We start from the raw sequence: 17,130 nt of genomic DNA, 5'->3' as shown, positions 1-17,130 counted from the left end.
GACTGGGTGGATGTTCCAAAAACACCCATGGACAGCTCTGCAGAGGATCCAAGGCCACTGCTGGATGACCACAGTGCAGCTCCAGCTAAGGGCAGTTCAGCATCTCATTACAAAGGCTGCACAATGAGAATCCAAAATGGATTTGAAGGTTTTACCCTCATGCAAGGAACTCCACAAGAAAGCCAAAACACAAGGACTTTTGGATTGGAATGTTTCTAAACTCTGGGATACAGAGGTGCGTGCCCAAGTGCAGCCCCAGTCTGCAGCCAGGCACTTCCTTGGCTGAACTCACCTGTCTGACACAGTGGCTGGGCTCTATGTACACATGGTGCTTTTGAATTCCTGTTCCTTGGCAGCATTAAGTTGCTCTAACACAAGGTGAAGCTGATGGAAAGGAACAGGAAACTTATGGATGTGGAATGTCCTCATTCTAAGGTTTGCCTGCACAAAGGCCATAAAGACTCAGCCACAGGAAAACTGCAGAGACCCCAAAACAAAACAAGTCCCTAGGAAATAAGTCCTGTTAACTCACTAACAACTTACCTCCCTTGAGGGAAATCTGAATATTTTCCCCAAAGGGGGTCACAGATGTATTTTGATGCAGCAGTTCCACTGGACTGTCCAGATTCAGCCCAGGCTGGCACCAGCTCACATGGCAGCTGCAATGACATGTGGATGAACCTCACCTGCTTGTGGGTTCTCCTCCCATCCAGTGTCATTTCTCATTCCCATTTCTCTTTTCCTAGAGCCAAGACCACATCCAGAATTCAGGCACTCATTCCTCAGCTATTCTGCAGTACTTCAAGCACTCTTTACAGCAAGATAAAGACACCAGATACTACACAAATTATAAAGGGCAGAAGCTACAAGAACCAGGAAATATTAAGAAATTCCACTAAGGGCAAATTAACTGGAAAAAAATGCAGATAGCCTAAAGGAAAGAGGCATTTTATTCCCTGTTCCTTGAAGAATATAGCTATGCTGTGATGGAAAAGGTCTTGATCCAAGTTCCTGATGAGAAGGGAATATAAGCCACAAGAGTCACTTTGTGTATTTGTATAAACAAGAAAAGAGGTGTTTGCCATTCTGATTTATTTCAAGGCTTTCACACGTATAAAATATACTTTAATACTTTACATAAAAACTAGCAAATGGTTTGCTTTTAAAAAACACCATCAACTTTGTGAGGGAGCACATAGCTCTGATGCAGGTCTCTGACCTATGGCAAGATGACTGAAGTGTTTGTGGTGTAACACCCCTCATCAGAGCAAGCATGTAGACAGGAGCTCCTTTTCCCCAGCTCCCATCCTGCTGATTCAGCTCCAAGTAGGACACATGGCTCTCACTCAAGCTCCAATCCCAGCTGGATATAGGCACCTTCCCAGTCACAGTTTGGAAGCACGTAAGGAAACCAGCATTCCAATTCCACAAGAAACATTATTCCTGGTGTTCAAATCGTCTCACTATCTTTGCACTCTCTTTTTTCAGTTCCTCAATGTGAGCATTTAGGCACTCCAGGATGTGCTGGGATCTCACTTCTTCATCTTCCAGGTATCGTGCAGCAATGGATCCAACAGAAGCTGTAGGCAAGGGGCACTAAAGGGAAACAAAGGGATTATCAGGCATTCCTTCATTCCAAGTTTTGGCCAGAAACACCACTGATCTGTAAACCACACCACTGAACATGCTCCTTGAGGGCTCATTTCCATCTTAGTGAGCAGACTAAGCACTCAGGCCTCACACTTGTATCGCAGGTCACGTCCCTCCCAACAGTCTCAAGCCAGCAATGACTGCTGCACGAAGCCAACACTGCCAAAAAATCACTACTAAAAAATCAGGGCTAGAGAATTTCACTACAGAATACCAAGGAGTTTGCCCAGGGTGTTGGTGCAACTCAAGATCTACATCCTGGCTCCTTGTCTCCATAAAAATCCCAGTGAGTGGGAGCACCTCAGAGTTTGGGTCCAGGGAAAGGAAAGCACTGCCAGACTGTTTTTTTTGTCACATATTCCTCACTGGGAATACCTCTGCTTTCTTTCATATACCTCCTCTTCTTCCCCAAAGTAACAGGCTCCTGATACAATCCCACAGGCAAGTACAGACCAAACTCCCATTGCAGCTCACAGAACAGCACTTCAGTGCAGCCAGCAATGGTCAACAAACTACTCCAGATTCTTTCCTTTACAGTCAACAACTATTCCTGCTCCTCACATCACTTACCCACAAGTTATTAACTTACAAAAACAACACTCTAAACCAGGTTTAATGTACAAGCTGATGAAGAGAAGCCTTGTGCACAGGGGCTGGCACGTGAAATATTAAGGTTACTAAGGGGCTGCTTTCCATTACAGACAAGTTGTCTCAGTGTCTTGGCAAGAGAAAATAACTGGTTATTTCCAAATCTTGGAGTCTCTGGTTTTCAGATCTTGTCAACAGCCAGGAACAAAGGGAAACAGAAAAGGCTACAGACAACAAGCAAATCTCTCCCACCCCACTACTGCCTACTGATGAGAGTTCTCCTCTTTTAGTGCTAAAGGAAGTGATTTTATTAAAGACACTGGAACATGACCATGAACAGGGAAATGCAGTCAACACCAGGAAAAATATCTGCATTTCCTTAGAAATCTTATTTCTACCTCTCAGAATAAAGAGCAGCCCATTGTCTTCTATTAAACATCAAGCCCTAGAGCTTCTCAGACCCTGAAGTGGAACTTTCACACTTTGGGTCCAATCTTGCAACCTGAAGAGTTTCCATTTACAATACTGCAGTTCCCTAAGTTCCCAACACTGTTTTCTGGGTATGTGCACAAGCTCCTTTACTCCTAAAAAATAAAGACCTATTTTTGGTAGTAAACTTCATCAAGACTTGACAAGCCTCTACTTATTTGTGCATTAGCCTTTGAGCCTCTTCTCTGGACTCCTACAAAAAGATAGCTAACAGTTTAATAGTTGTCACTGCTATCAATGCAAAAACAGAGGAGAAACTGCTCTGAGCAGTGCTGGGGCAACACATCTGGAGCAAGGATCAGTGCTCAGCATTCTCCCCTCCCTAAACATGACAGGAAGAAGTGATTCAGTGCAAATTTTCTGTCTCTTGGTCAAGTGCTTCAGCAACTGAGCTGAGGTAGGACAGAGAAAGTGCTAACACTGCTCCCGATGAAAAAAGTACAATCAGCAACCGGGAAAAGGAGCAGGCTCCCCTTGTGCAGTGAAGCAGGGATTTCAGGCTTTGTCATCAGCAAGCATAAGCAGCTTTAAGTTCAGTGTGCTGACTGCTGCAGCCTGTTTGAAAAGGGGTAAAACTCACCCTGTGCTTTACAGATGTGCAGCAACCCAGAGACTGAAATACTGACATACTCAGCACTCCACATCCACTCTGAGCCTCTACTACAGACCCAAGCCAAAAGCTGAAGCAGAATTCTGAGGGGACGCGAGCAGGTCCTGGTACACAATGAGGTGCAGCACCATGAGCTCCTGGAATTAACTTAGCAAGCACACAAACACAAAGCACTTCTCAAAGGAGTTCTGAAGAGCCACCATATGGATCCCCCTGGCCAAGTCTTAACCATCCGGCAGTGGCTTTCTTTCCCTGTTTAACACTTGATTTACTTAAAGGATCACACACAACATGCAGTTAGGTCATGCATTCAAATGCCTGTCTCCTTTTGCCAGATAAGAACCCAGATCTATTTTCAGCTGCTGAGCAGCAAGTAGCTCCTGTACAACTGCTTACCAAAAACACAGATTCTCTGTGATGATTTAAGGCAGGCTGCTTAGATGCTTCATCTGCAAAATCTTTGTTTTCATCCACCACATGAAGCACAGACTCTGCTCCCAGCCAGGCACGTGACTCCTTGCAGTTCTCGCTGCTGCTCTGGGAGGGTGGCTCACCCATCTCGGGGGTCACAGTTCCTGTTTCAGCATCCCCACACCTTTGGGAGTCCCTGTGAAGATGCTGAGCAGTCCTGTCAGGCTGGAGACGTGTCCTGCCTGTGTGTTCATCCTGCTCGTGCTGTGCTTCCCAAGCTGTCCTGGAAGGGAGGTTTGAGCACAGAACTGAGTTTGTCTCTTAGCAGCTGAACTCCAGCAAAACTCACACAGAGGCAACAATTAACATAGATGTTACTAACAGCCCTGGCAATCCAAACTTGTTTCCATAGCACTTCCAGACACACATTCAGTCCCTGTGGAATTCTCTCTCTCTTCTGCTACTGTAGATAACAAAAACCACAGCCTGCACATCCTAGCACAGCAACAGAAAGGAACACAGCTGCCTGGGCCACATCTAATCCTGTCACCAAAAACAGCACAGACTGCTGCTCCAAAGAGAGGCAAAGGCAGACAAAAGACAAACACTGCTGGCTTTGCAGAACACAAACCAGCTGGGACTCAAAGCTACTGCACTGCTTAAGGCATAAAGGCAGATTCCCAAACAGTCCTCGTCTTCTCCCAGACACACAATGCACTGGAGAGAGACCCAGCATGCCATTAAACCCCACACATCCCCACACCTTCTGCCCTCCTCACCCCGAGGAAGCAGCATCCCTGGGGTCACTCACCTGTGCTGTACATCCCTGGGCTCTTTGCCTTGCCCCTGCTGAGCCATGCTCTCAGGTTCATCTGGGCACACCTGTGCAGTGACCCCCAGTTTTGCCCTGGTCTCTGCGAGGTCCGTCCGCAGCTGCTGGTTCTCAGATATTAATTTCTGGAGCTCAGCAGCGTAGTCCTCCCTGAGTGCTCTCAGGGTGCCATCATCCCCCTAATAAAGAAGGGCAGAAGCCAGAAGTTCTGGTTTGCAAGACACCACAGACACATCCAGAGCAAAGGCCAGTATCTAAGGTCTTTCCAAATGTGCATCAGGACCAACAGGCCAAGATCCAGCTCCTGTTCTTCGGGTCCAAGGCTTTTTTTTAAGGAAGATTTTTTGCTTTGCACACTGCTACCACATTTTTGGGAACTCACACAGGCAAAAGCCACCAGGCACTTTTCAAACAGAAAGTTTGGTTATTTTAGGTTATTTTAGTTTCAAATCAGCCCTCCAGAAAGCTGTGTTTTTAAACCAGCTCACCAGCCACAAGCTTCTGTTCGGCAGTTTCCCAGGAACTTGGCACATTTGACAATCACCCCAAACTAAGAGCTTAAGTTGAGACAGAACTTGCAAACCAGCTACTTCTTCCTTCACAAAATGAGTCAACTTGTGATTTCTGCCAAGGCTGCACCTCTGCACCTCTGTGCAGGCTCCTCTTCTCCCTTCTGCCTCAAGAGTTTTGGAGGTTTTGTTCAGCTGCAGGAGCCCACCACAGGGCCCTTTCCAAGAACACTGCCTCACCACATCCAGCCCATATTCCCAGTCTGCATCCTGCTCATGGAGAGGAAAGGAGAGCCCTGCTGAATGGCTCCTCACCAGAGGAGAACACACTCTCACCCCACATATTTCAAGGGCCAGAGCAGTTACAGCTCTAGGACAGGTCAAAAGGACATCACAGGCTGAGAATCAAAGCTTTGAGGTAAACTGGCTTAAAATTGAAGTGTCATGAAATGTACTAAAAAATGTGGGCCAAAGCCCATTGAGAAGACATGGAAATTATGGCTGCTTCTGCAGTTCTCTTCACCACTTTCTGACTGAACAAATGCTTGATATTTCTGCACCTTATTTCCTCTCAAAATGTTTCTTTTGCTTGGGTTTTAAGTTCACTGAGCTTTATCCCGTATTTTGAGAGGCCTGGGCAAAGACTTTGACTATCCCCAGGTAGGAACACAAGGCTAGCGCCTTCCCAGCTCCTGGTCCTCAATACCTTCATACCTTCAGCTTACCACACTCTCTTTTTTCCAGAATCTCTGAGAGATGACGATTTTCCAGCCTCAAGGTTTCCAGCTGGACCAGAATTACCTGAGGAGTCAGAGGCAACCAACAAGCTTAGAAAAATAACACAAGGCATGCCCACAACACCCTCCAAGCATTTTCCACCCTCAAACTCAAGTACTAAGCAAGGTTTGGGCTGCTAGTTGTACTGGGACCCTACAGAGGAGGCTACAAAAATAACCAGGCACAGTTTTCAAAGATGTTATCCATCCTGGTCTAGTTAGCATGAGTGATCCCAAAGAATTCTGTGGGACTATAGGCTGCTGGTTTGAAAAGAAGCAGCAAGACAGATTCAGTGAACACCATCATTAGAAGATTCCTTCAGAAGGTCTCTGTTTTTGTACAGAGGCTAAAGAGAGAAGGAAACTACTATTGTAGCTAAAAACCAGGATGGTGTTCCAAGCCTTCAGATCCCTTAAACAGATAGCATAAGAGTCTTGTGCCTTTTTTACCCTGTGCTCCACTGCTTTCCTCTCTGCTCTTTCAATCTCTGCTCTGAGCTGCTGCTCCAGGTCTGAGGTGGAGCCACTCGCCGATGCAATGGTGATGTCCCGCTGCTGCAGCTCCTGTGTCAGCCTGGAGATCTCCCTTTTCATCCCCTCTAGCTCACTGCTGTGCATTTGTTCAGCCTGAGAGAGCTGGTCTTTCAACTGGAGGAAGACATGCACACATCACCCACAACCTTTTAAAACATATTTCAGCTAAAAAAGCTAAAGTATTGCACATGGGAATGTGAAATCTCAGTCCTGGAAAACAAAAAAAATCTCTACGTAACAAACCCTCTGCACATGCTTGTCCTTCCTGATTGAAAGCCACCTCATCCCAATCCTTTCCCACACCACACACTGCCAACTGGAAAGAAGCTTCATGCCATGAGGTACTTGAGAAGACCCACTATTTATCAAACCAACAGCCTCTTCAGCTCATCATTCAACCTCTGCAGCCAAAGCCAGAGAGCCAAAGGTTCACCATGACCGAGGAAGCACAGTAACTCTTGGAAAATATAACCCTGCAATTTGCCACTCTGCCTTCCTGAGGTAGATACCACTTAAAGACGGTAACTTTAAATAGCTCGAGCTGGATTTTTCTTCCAGGAATTAATTTGCCCTAAGTCTTTTGAATCAATATTAGAGTTGAATCAATGTTAGCATGTAGCAACTAAAGCTTCCCATGGCAAACTTCCACCAGCCAGATATGCACAGGGTAAAAATACATCTCTGTTTTCATAAGTGTGATGACCACTAGTCCCTGCATTATGAGAGAATAATCATTCCCTATTTACTTTCCACATGACAGGCATTATTTTATTTTCAGTCCATTCAATCTCATTTATCTCTTTTCCAGTTTGCTAAGTCCTATTCCATTCAGCTGCTGCTTGTATAAAAACCACTCCATCCTTTTGGTCATCTTTTCCATACCTTATCTTGGTTTATTCAATGCTTTTTGAGGTGGCAGACCTGCACCACATACAATATACTGGTAGGCACACTGTATATTTATTCAGTGGCACAACAGAACAACAGCAGCATAATTCCTTCCTCAGAACTCCATTCCATTAGTCAGAAATATTAACCACCCCAACACACAGGATTTTTCTGAGAATTACAAGCATTTTAGAAAATTGAACCAGATGATCTCTGCCTACCCATGTAAATACTGTTCACACGGTGATTTATCTCCATGTCACCTCAATGCCTCCCAAGTATATAAAACAGAAACAGCCTTCATAAATCTCTCCCTCCTCCCCAGCAGCCTCTGGAAGATTCATTTACTGTGTGGCTGTTTAGATGTGTAACCAAGCACACATCTCTGGCAAGATCTGCACCTCTGTATGTTCAGAATAAAGGATGAAAGATTTCCACACAAGTGAGGTTTTTCATTCAGGTTCAATGAGGCTTCCACTCTACCAGGCTCCAGTGAAAGCTCTCACATGAGCTGATGCAGACCATTATGAAGAGCCAAGCTAGTGAAGGGCTTGCCCCCCTTGGGTGCTCAGAGCTCTGGGGTGAGCCCCTCATGGCAGGTGAGCTGCTCCATTCCTCCCAGCCCCTGCCCTCACGTCCAGCTACCAAGCCTGAAACACATCCCCTTATTCACACAGGAACCAGGACACATTCGAAGTCCTGCCTCAAGTGTGACAGGACATATTACAGCAAACTCACTCCTTCTCTGCTCTTCATCCTGTTGGGAGCCTTTAAAGCTTTTAAGCCTTAGGCTTAAACTCAGGATTCCAGACCTTAATTTCCTCACATATTTGCTCCTCCAGCAGTAATTCCAGTATCTCCACAGTGTACAGAAGTACTCGGGGAGCCCAGGAGATGCTCACAAAGCCAGGTTCAGACACCTGCAAACAGGTGTCCTCTCAACCCTTCCTCTGCCAGGTGTGCTCCTTACCTCCAGCAGATCCCTGCCTGCACAGCAGCCCTGCCCTGGTCCCACTGCTGAGGCACGTGGTACACAGGGATCAGTTCTCTCCACCAGTGCCATCCCACTCCTCAGGAACAAAGTCACATTACCTTTTTAATCTCTGCCCTTGACTCAGTCTGGTCTTCTTCCAGGGACTGCAGCTCTTTGATATTCTCACCCAACTCCTCACTCAGCTGCATACACCTGGCATTTGAAGACACTAGGCTGGGTGCCAAATGCAAAAGTATAGATTAGAATAACCCAAGGAGGAGGAAATGGTCAGAGAAACTTTCATCTTCCAGGCAGTCCTTTACATCCATTACAACAGAAACTGAACTCAGCCTACAAGTTCCTTACCAATCCTCTGTGTTTGTTTTCTAAAATCATTTCACAAGAGATCAGGAAGCTCATCTAAAGATAACAGCTGTTTCTTGCTTGTTTATTTACAAACTAAGATTACAAAATTTCTATGTAAACACAAGTCTGAAAACCACAAACTTGGAGAGGAATCACAGAATAACAAAATGCTTTGGGTTGGGAGGGACCCTAAAGCTCAACTCGTTCCACCCCCTGCTGTGGGCAGGGACACCTTCAACTAGACCAGGTTGCCTCAACCCCCATCTATCCTGAACACCTCTAGAGATGAGGAGTCCACAATCTCTCTGGACAGATTTGTTTATAATCCTCACTTCACAGGAAGATTCTTAGCAGCTGCCTAACAAAGACGCCTTAGCCTATTATGAGCGAAGGTGCTCAGCCTAAGCAGGCTGGAACACTGACAACACCCACTGTGTGCAGTGAAAGGCAGCCAACCAATTACCAAAGCAGTCACTATTACACTGCACAATGAATAGCACTTGATTTCTTTGGCCCTTTGATATTTAAAACAAGCCTACAAAAATCACTGGTTAACTTGATGAACACAATTAGGTGCTGTATTATTATCCAAGACTAATTGCACTTGCAGAGGGAGCAAGCAGTGGGCTACCTGTTCTCAAGACGAGTCACCTCTGACTGCAAGTGCTGTTCCTTCTTCTGGGCAACATCCAGCTGCAGCAGCACCTGCTCCAGCTCCAGCCCTGCAGAGGACAATGGCTTCCCTTGCAAGCGCTCCTCCAAGGCCCTACACAGAAACAGCAGATTTAATCTCAGCACAGAAACATCATGTCTTGAGTTCACTGGTACAGGGAACATAACTACTGTTTTCTTGGAGTTCTCTGAAAAATACACAGCACCTAAAAGCAGGTGACAACTGTGTGCAGTGTGAGTAAGCAAACACAGCAGCTGGACGACAGCCCCTGCTTGAGTTAAGGCTGATTGAAAAAGACTACATTTTATTTTGATGTTGGCCCCCTGCCAGAGACTGGTAGGTGACCAACACCCAAACCTTCTGACACAGCCACCAGAACCCAACAGCCTCTGCACATTGCCAGGGCAGAAGGGGAAGGCCAGTATGGTTTTGTCACAGATGTAGTTACCTCGCCCAGCCCGAACCAGTGAGAACTGTCACCCAGGTTAAAAAGCATATTCTCAAACCCTGAAAGGCCTCCAGCACTTGGCTGAAAATGCCTGGGAGAAACACCCTCAAAAGCCCTGCATTGCCTCCAGAAACCCAGCTGAGGAAAGTGGATTCCTTCCATGCTCTTCACTGATTATCTGCTAATTTCAAAAGCAATGCAAATTGAAAAATGCTGTAAGGCAGCACAGTGCTTGTGAGAAACTCCAGTGCACTATGTTAAATACAACCAGTACAGACCCAGCTGCATGAAAATGCTGCTACTGCCCTCAGTGAGAGAACCTGGAGCATAGATCTGGATTGAAGAGCCAAAGCACCAGCAAGGCATAGATGCTACCTGATGAGGAGTTCTTTTCTGTGAAGAGTTTCAGCCATCCTGTCCAGCTCTTTCTGTAACTGTTCCTGGTGCAGCTTCGAGCTGTCAATGAAATCTTCTTGAGACTGCAAGGTGGCCCTCAGTTCCATCTTCTCATCCTGCAACACCTGCACAGGACGCAGAAGGAATGACTGCTGCAAGATGGACCAAACCAGTTTGTTGCAACGTGATGAGAGGTTGATCAGATTTTTTAGGACCCTTGGAAATACTGCAGAGCAGCACATGGCTACAAAGTCAATTTTGATGTCAATCAGGAACTTTACAAAGGCTCTAGAAAGAGACAAAAACTCCAGGATGGAAAGCCTTCCCACCACTTCTCACCAGCACTGCTTTAGACCCCGGTTCTCAAGAGTTCCTTCACTGACCTCTAACATTTTCTTGGACTGCCTTAATTCTTCTTGAACTCTCTGCTGATCTTCCAGAATCATGCGCTTGTCCTCGCTCAGGTCATCCACCCTCATGCTGAGCCTCTCCACCTCCAGCTCGTTGGCACAGATGGTGTCCTTGGCCCTCTCCAGCCTGCTGGTTAAGTGCTGGATTTCCGAGCGGCTCGCCAGCTCCACTGAGTCCAGGATCTGCTTCCGATTGGCCAGCTGGGTCTGCAACAGCAATCACCTGCACTAGAGCTAAACTGCAAAAACACCAAAGTTGTACCAAAGCTAAATTCAATACAACTACTGATTTCTTGGTGTAATGAGCCACATTCTCATTCTCAACAATACCTTCCAAGGAATTAGGGAGAGCACTATTCCAGGGTTACATGATGGATAAAATTTCCCAAGGCAAACAGAATAAGTAAAAAACAAAATGAAAAAAGAGGGGGCCCTTTGATTCCAAAAGCAGTTTAAGGAGAATCTGGAAAATGAGAATCTCAAATCACTCCAGCTGCCCGAGTATGATTTGTCCAAGAACAAAGCCTCCTGCTATTTTTCGCTCATGAGCCCAAGGCTAGACCAGGACTAATGGCTGCAGGTAAGAAAGTTTGCAAACCAAACAGGGCAGAGATTACTCAACAATTAATTCCACACCAGGACAGGAAGTAGCTCTGGGTGCACAACTGTAAAACCACAACCACCAAATAGCCCCAAAACAAACCAGTTGTAACAGCCAATTTGCTTTGCTGTCTGCAGTAAATACCTGGTTCCAGCAACTTGGGGGAATGCTCACTTTGAATTTTTAAGTGTTTTAATGGCAGACAAAAAAGTAAGAAGGAACATATGAGTAGCAGACAATACCTGATGTATAATTTATAGGCACAATACTTTATTTCATAGCATTTCTTTCCACACAGCTAGCTGGTGAAATTTAACAAGCTAGCTCTCACATAAACTTCTAGGAACATTCACTTCATATACTCCTTTATTGCATAAAATCTTTGAATTTTTAAAGGTTGAAACAAAATATTTGAGCAGTCCTATACTCCCAGTTTCAAAGAGTAGCAATGCCTGCCAGCTTCACAATCACTGCATGCCTTGATTTACACAAACTGTAAGAACTGCTCATTTGCAAGGCTATGGTATAGTTTTGATTACAGCCTTTTATTATTATTTAAATAGTCATGACAGAAAAGGTAATCAAGAGGGCTGAGAGTTTAAAGCAGTGCCTTTCTTCACCTAAGAAACCAGAGTATCAGACTGCCTGAACATTTATTTCTGCATTAAGAAAACATTTAAGCTGTCTCTTATTTCCAGCCACACAACATCCAGGCCAGCAGAGAATTCCAGGTTTTTAGGAGAGGCTGACTTTAAAAGCTGCAGGTGTTCCAGAAGGTGGTCTGTACTGGGAAGAATTCCAGGCTTCCCTAAGCTGCTCTGGAAGAGCTGAGGGGAAGCCAGATGAAAGGAGAGAGAGAGGAGAAGTACTCCATGGTCAGGGATCTCAGCTTGACCTTGTGCTAGAAAGACAACTAAGCACATAAAATGTACAGAAACATCCAAGGCAAAAATTTAGCACTTCCATGCTGGGCTTTTCAAAGCAATTGAGGATTCAGGCAGTCTGTTCACAGTACCTGTGCACCTAAGGCACCTATGCCACTTTGGCAAAACCTCCCCAAGCTCCTGGTTTTCTGCTGCACAGTAAGACAAGTTCCTCTGTGCCCCAGTGTCCCAGCCTGAGCTCCAAGGACACATCTGTTCCCAAACAATTGAGCTATCAACGACACACAGATAGCAGAGCAGCAAGACCTTCTGCTCAAGGACTCTCTCTGCATTTGTAGATCTCCTGGTGTCAGCCTCTCACAAAGCCCCTGTCAGAGCCAGCTTCAATCCTGTCATCACAGTCTCCCTCCTCGCAGGAGCTTCCACTCAAGAGCAACTCAGGAGCCCATTAAGGCAAAGTCCCCAGCAAGAGCTTCTTATCAGTGTCTGCTGTGATTGCGTCTGTGTGACTTCACAGCTGTGCTCTAGGACAATTCATCTTGCTCTGCTGCAGCACCACTAATTCACTGAGCCATCAGCTTTGCAGAACAGCAGCCCCACTACTTTCCTTTGAGAAACCTGAAAAAAGGGGTGGGGGGCTGAAAACTGCTGTTGCTTCAGTATTTTATGGAAGTCTCTGCTGTAGGGGAAGACTGTTTTCTAACAGTACCCTCTGAGCTGGACCCACAAGGTTCATATTTAGCTGCTGGCAGGTACACAGCTTTCAACTAGACAACGGGATGTAACATATTTTAAAGTGCTGTGGTCTTTGCCTTCCAGGTCTTTGCCTTCTACTCTCTTCTCTGCTAACCAGAGCAATGGCAGGGAGAGCTGCACAAGGTTTATCTAATCTCCGATGACAGACTCCAGATCTTTTTTCCATACAGCACTTGTACAAGCAAACCGTATTCTGCCAGAACATTAAAAGTCACTTCAATGGCAATCTGAACTGGATGGGTGCCTGAGAGATTTCATTAGCCTCTCCCTCCCTCCCACAAACAAAGCAGAAACTTCCAGCACATGCTAATTGTACCTGCACGAGCTCGGAGTGCTCTGCCAGAGCCTTGCGCTGCGCCTCCAGCGATGCCACCTGCTGTTGGTACCGCAGGCGCTGCTTCTCCCAGTCAAGTGATTTTTGACGGAACTCCTGCAAGGACAGCAGGGGTGGCTTGGAGCAGTACATCCCCCTCCAGTTCACATCCATGTCTGCCTTCTCTTCCCACCATATCCTCACACCTTTCCCCCAGCAGGGAAACCATTAGCCAGTCACCTGATGCAGCAGCTCAGCAGTGCAGAGCCCTCACACACAGTGCACGCTGCATTCCTTCCCCACCCGAGGTAAAGCTGCTCACAGATGTTAAGTGCCAACGCATTCATGGTTTCCTGGGTTTGCTGTCAGGGGTTTAACAATTCAAACTGGCTTTAGCTTCCAAAACATGCTGGTATTGAAATCACCAAGATGACAAGAATTAAATACAGAATTTGACTGCTAATCTCTGTTCCAGAAATTGGGCACTACATCAGTCAGATGTGTGTTGTTACCACATCTCTCAGGAGGAGAAAACTGAGTGGGGTTGAGCTCAGCAGAGCAGAAAGATTAGAAGATGAGACAGGGTTACGAAGAAGTTTGACATGTAGCTCCCTCCTCCAAGAAGTGAGAATACAACCTCCCCACACTGGAATTCATTCCATTCACATAATTAGTTACTCTTCCAGCACCTTCTCCCTTTTATTTAGTCTAAGGGTAAGAACAGCATTAAGGTTTATGCTGTGCAGTCAGAGGCCCCAGCACATGAAACTGCCTTTATCACACATGCAGGCTGAGAACAGCTGCACCTGGAGAGTGGATGGGCAGTGCTCTTTAAGCAGGACTCATTGTCCACTTCCTAGTGGACTGTTCAGTCACCAGTGAAGCCCAGTAAGGCAGTTAATATATACAAGCTGGTCCGCACTTGCTTTTTCACCACATACCTCCAGCTTCCTGGTCAGTCGGCTCAATTCAAACTTGTCCTCCTCTTGTCCCTTGTTAGCTTCTCCTCTGCTTCTTGTTTTTTTCTTCTGCAGCTTCTCATAGCTCCTCCTCAGCCGGGACAACTGCAGAATACAGTGAAAGAGTGAGCTTTGCTCAGGGCCCCAAGGCAAGAATTAAACAGCCCTTTGAAAGAAGATATACAAAGTGGTTCACACAAACAATGCCCTCATCAAGGCCACACATCTCCCAAGTGAAGGCTTCCATTTGGATAATGAGTCTTTTATACCAACAGCACAGCAAAACACACGAGTTGTATGAGAGTAGCAAGATGCCACTGAAGTCATGACATCAGCAACTTTAACTAAAGCTCTGTCTTACCATAATTAAAGCATGACTGAAATATTGATCAGATGGAGGCTTACAGGCAGCTGTCAATGGAGCAAGAGCACAGCATCCCCCTCTCTGCAGGTGGTTCCCAGCCCCAGGAAGAGCCGGCAGCGCCTGTGGATGATCTGCTCACCCACAGGAGCACACCCACCACACCACACACGGGTAAATCTTGTGTGATCAAAATACACTTGTGCAGCTCAGGTGGGAACTGGAACGCTCCTGCTTAGTGGGAGAAGGAAGGTTTGAGAATTGCCATTACCCATTATATCAACACCACTTCATCTGTCATTTTCTGCTTAGATACACTGTGTATTTCACAATAAGTGGAAAATGCCAACAGAAAATATCACTCCTACGCCTGCTGCTAGGATGCTGAAGTTGTATCAGAAGCAGGAATGAGGAAAAAACTCTTGACATTTAAATGACCCTCCATGCAAATAATCACTTGCAACTTGCAGAGAATTTTTCATATGATGAGCTCCTCCCTACTTAACTATTAAATAAAAGGCTTCCAAATAGCCACATGAATTTGAGAAGCCATCACTGCTGTTCTGAGGGACAAAGCTAAGCCCATGGATGAACAGAAGGACCATGAGAAGAAAAAATATCTGATTCAAGACCTGATGCATTCACTACTTCGGTGTGTTCAGTGGGAACAGACAGATGTTCAGGCTTAGAGATAATGCCAACATCTTTTGCCAAACATATCAGGAGATAAGAGGTTTAGTCTTTCAACAGTCTCAGTTAGACACTGTACCTGTAATTGCACTGGAAATGGTGGTAAACAGGGACAGAAATAATTTCCCCAAACAGTACTAAGAACAGAAGACTGAGGAATATTGGAGCTCAATGTCGTCAGCATTAATACTGTGTAGGTAAAATACCCACAAACTGCAAGTTAGGCCACAACACACAGGCTGTATTTCAGCCTTAGCAATTTAAGCTGATCTGCCAATGTACCTCAGCTTTGCTCTGCAGCTTATCCACAATTCCAGTGAGAACACCCAGTGAATGAAGACTGTTAGTCATATGGAATAGTGAGGTGTTTTTAAATGAGAAAAGATGCCTTCTGTCATCAGAGCAGAGACTACCAAATTAATTTCACTTATGGCTTACAGTGAGCAGGAACTAGGCCCAGCCCTCTGGAGAAAACAGGTCAGTGCTCTATGAGCTGCTCATGCCAGTTCACTCCCTGCTCTTGGCAAGTGCAGACAGGCAAGTAGTTCAGGCATAAATCTGGAATGCTGTTATACCACCTGCAGGACAGGTATCATCTTGCATTGAGCAAGAGGTTTTTATTGTCAAACAGCATTTCCTAAGTACACTTGTTTTTTATAAAAGGTATTAAAACTAATATTCCTTGAGAGTACCAAATCCCTACTAAAGTCATCGGTGTTAACAGAGGCAAAAAGATGAGACCACATATCACTGTTATTTCCTGATCTCACACAAGCCAGGCCAGTTACATCTCCACCCTTTTTGAATTTCAGAAAAGCTGAAAGAGGAAACTGCTGCTGCCTGTACCTGTGGCAGCTCCAGAACCAGCACTGTGGTGACTGGGATGGGCAAAGACAGGACATTCTCGCAGTGAACTTCTGCAGATGTCCAACATACGAAAACATTTCTACTCCAACAGTTTTCTGTCTGCCACCAAGTTCCTCCAAATTACAAAAACAGGCAAATTGAGCCATACAAATGTCACTTTATCGATGCTCAATGCTCTTTTTGCTAAGCACACAAACACTAACAGAGTGGGCAGTTTTAAAACCACAGCATTGAAACAAAAAACAATGACACAAAGTAACCGATCCATCATCAACTGGGAACTAGAAACCAAACTTCTCTTTTTGCAATTCACCTCCTCCTGGAATTTCTTCAGCTGTTGTTCATACTCTCTAACCATGTCCTGCTTGGATTTTTCCACATCTTCGACCTGGCGACGCAGCAGGCCAACCTGAACAGAGGGATAAAAAGCAAATAAATACAACAGAAGTAGGCTTTATTGCCAGTAGATACATGGACATTTCACTGGGGTCCTTCATTTTGAAATAGATGGAAGCTGTGCCTAAATCTTTGGTAGGCTGGGGCCACAATTGTTTCTGTTGTGGTGTCTTGTTTTGAGCCAGTTTCTGGATTTCACTCCTGGGGACAAAGCTGACATATTTGGTTTGTGCCAAAAGCCTATTTCTATCCAGTATTTTCATCAAATTCTTCACAAATATGCATTATGATTTTAAGCTATCTACCAAGAGAAAAGTTGGCCATGTCATTATCTTACCATGCTCAAAGAAAGGAGAGATTCCTAATAACAAGGAAAAAGTAAGAAAAGGGGTTTTGAAGCTCACAGAAAAGACTTCCCTGACAGTGAATCAACTGCTCCTGTGACTCATTTTTCTCCCTTTCTTTTTCTCCTCCTATCTTTTTCCAATCCACAACCTGAGTGGTCACAAACCAACAAATTAAAACTAAAAGAAAACCCACAGAAAATTCATATGACTAAACCAAAAGCAAGAATATACTCCAACAGTGACTTCAAACATACTTTACAGTTCAGCTTGAAATCTGTGTTTGCTTTTGGTGGTAAGAGACATTTCAAGTGTCTTGAGAAAACACAATTGATAATAACAACAATAACCTATATGATAAAAATCATCATTCTTGCAAACAGAAATCCTGTGGCTCAACTGCATC

General features: G+C 45.2%; 1 protein-coding gene across 3 annotated transcripts in view; it reads right to left on the bottom strand.

The window, feature by feature from the left end:
• Window positions 1–1,074: 1,074 nt before the first annotated feature.
• The window catches only part of CEP63 (centrosomal protein 63), a 21,121-nt gene continuing 5,065 nt past the window's right edge, over window positions 1,075–17,130 (bottom strand). For all 3 annotated transcript variants that reach the window (XM_053952152.1, XM_053952151.1, XM_053952150.1), the window contains exons 4-15: window positions 16,298–16,393; window positions 14,049–14,171; window positions 13,111–13,224; window positions 10,527–10,760; window positions 10,123–10,268; window positions 9,258–9,392; window positions 8,380–8,494; window positions 6,316–6,513; window positions 5,804–5,890; window positions 4,560–4,759; window positions 3,734–4,031; window positions 1,075–1,596 (exon numbers count right to left, since the gene is read on the bottom strand). In XM_053952152.1, coding sequence (XP_053808127.1) covers window positions 1,438–1,596; window positions 3,734–4,031; window positions 4,560–4,759; window positions 5,804–5,890; window positions 6,316–6,513; window positions 8,380–8,494; window positions 9,258–9,392; window positions 10,123–10,268; window positions 10,527–10,760; window positions 13,111–13,224; window positions 14,049–14,171; window positions 16,298–16,393 — 1,905 coding nt within the window. In that variant the 3' untranslated portion in view covers window positions 1,075–1,437. The remainder of the gene's footprint in view (window positions 1,597–3,733; window positions 4,032–4,559; window positions 4,760–5,803; window positions 5,891–6,315; window positions 6,514–8,379; window positions 8,495–9,257; window positions 9,393–10,122; window positions 10,269–10,526; window positions 10,761–13,110; window positions 13,225–14,048; window positions 14,172–16,297; window positions 16,394–17,130) is intronic.

This window comes from Vidua chalybeata, chromosome 10 (genome assembly GCF_026979565.1).
Source record: "Vidua chalybeata isolate OUT-0048 chromosome 10, bVidCha1 merged haplotype, whole genome shotgun sequence".
In the NCBI taxonomy this organism is placed as follows: domain Eukaryota; kingdom Metazoa; phylum Chordata; class Aves; order Passeriformes; family Viduidae; genus Vidua; species Vidua chalybeata.
This window is presented reverse-complemented; position numbering and strand designations above follow the sequence as displayed.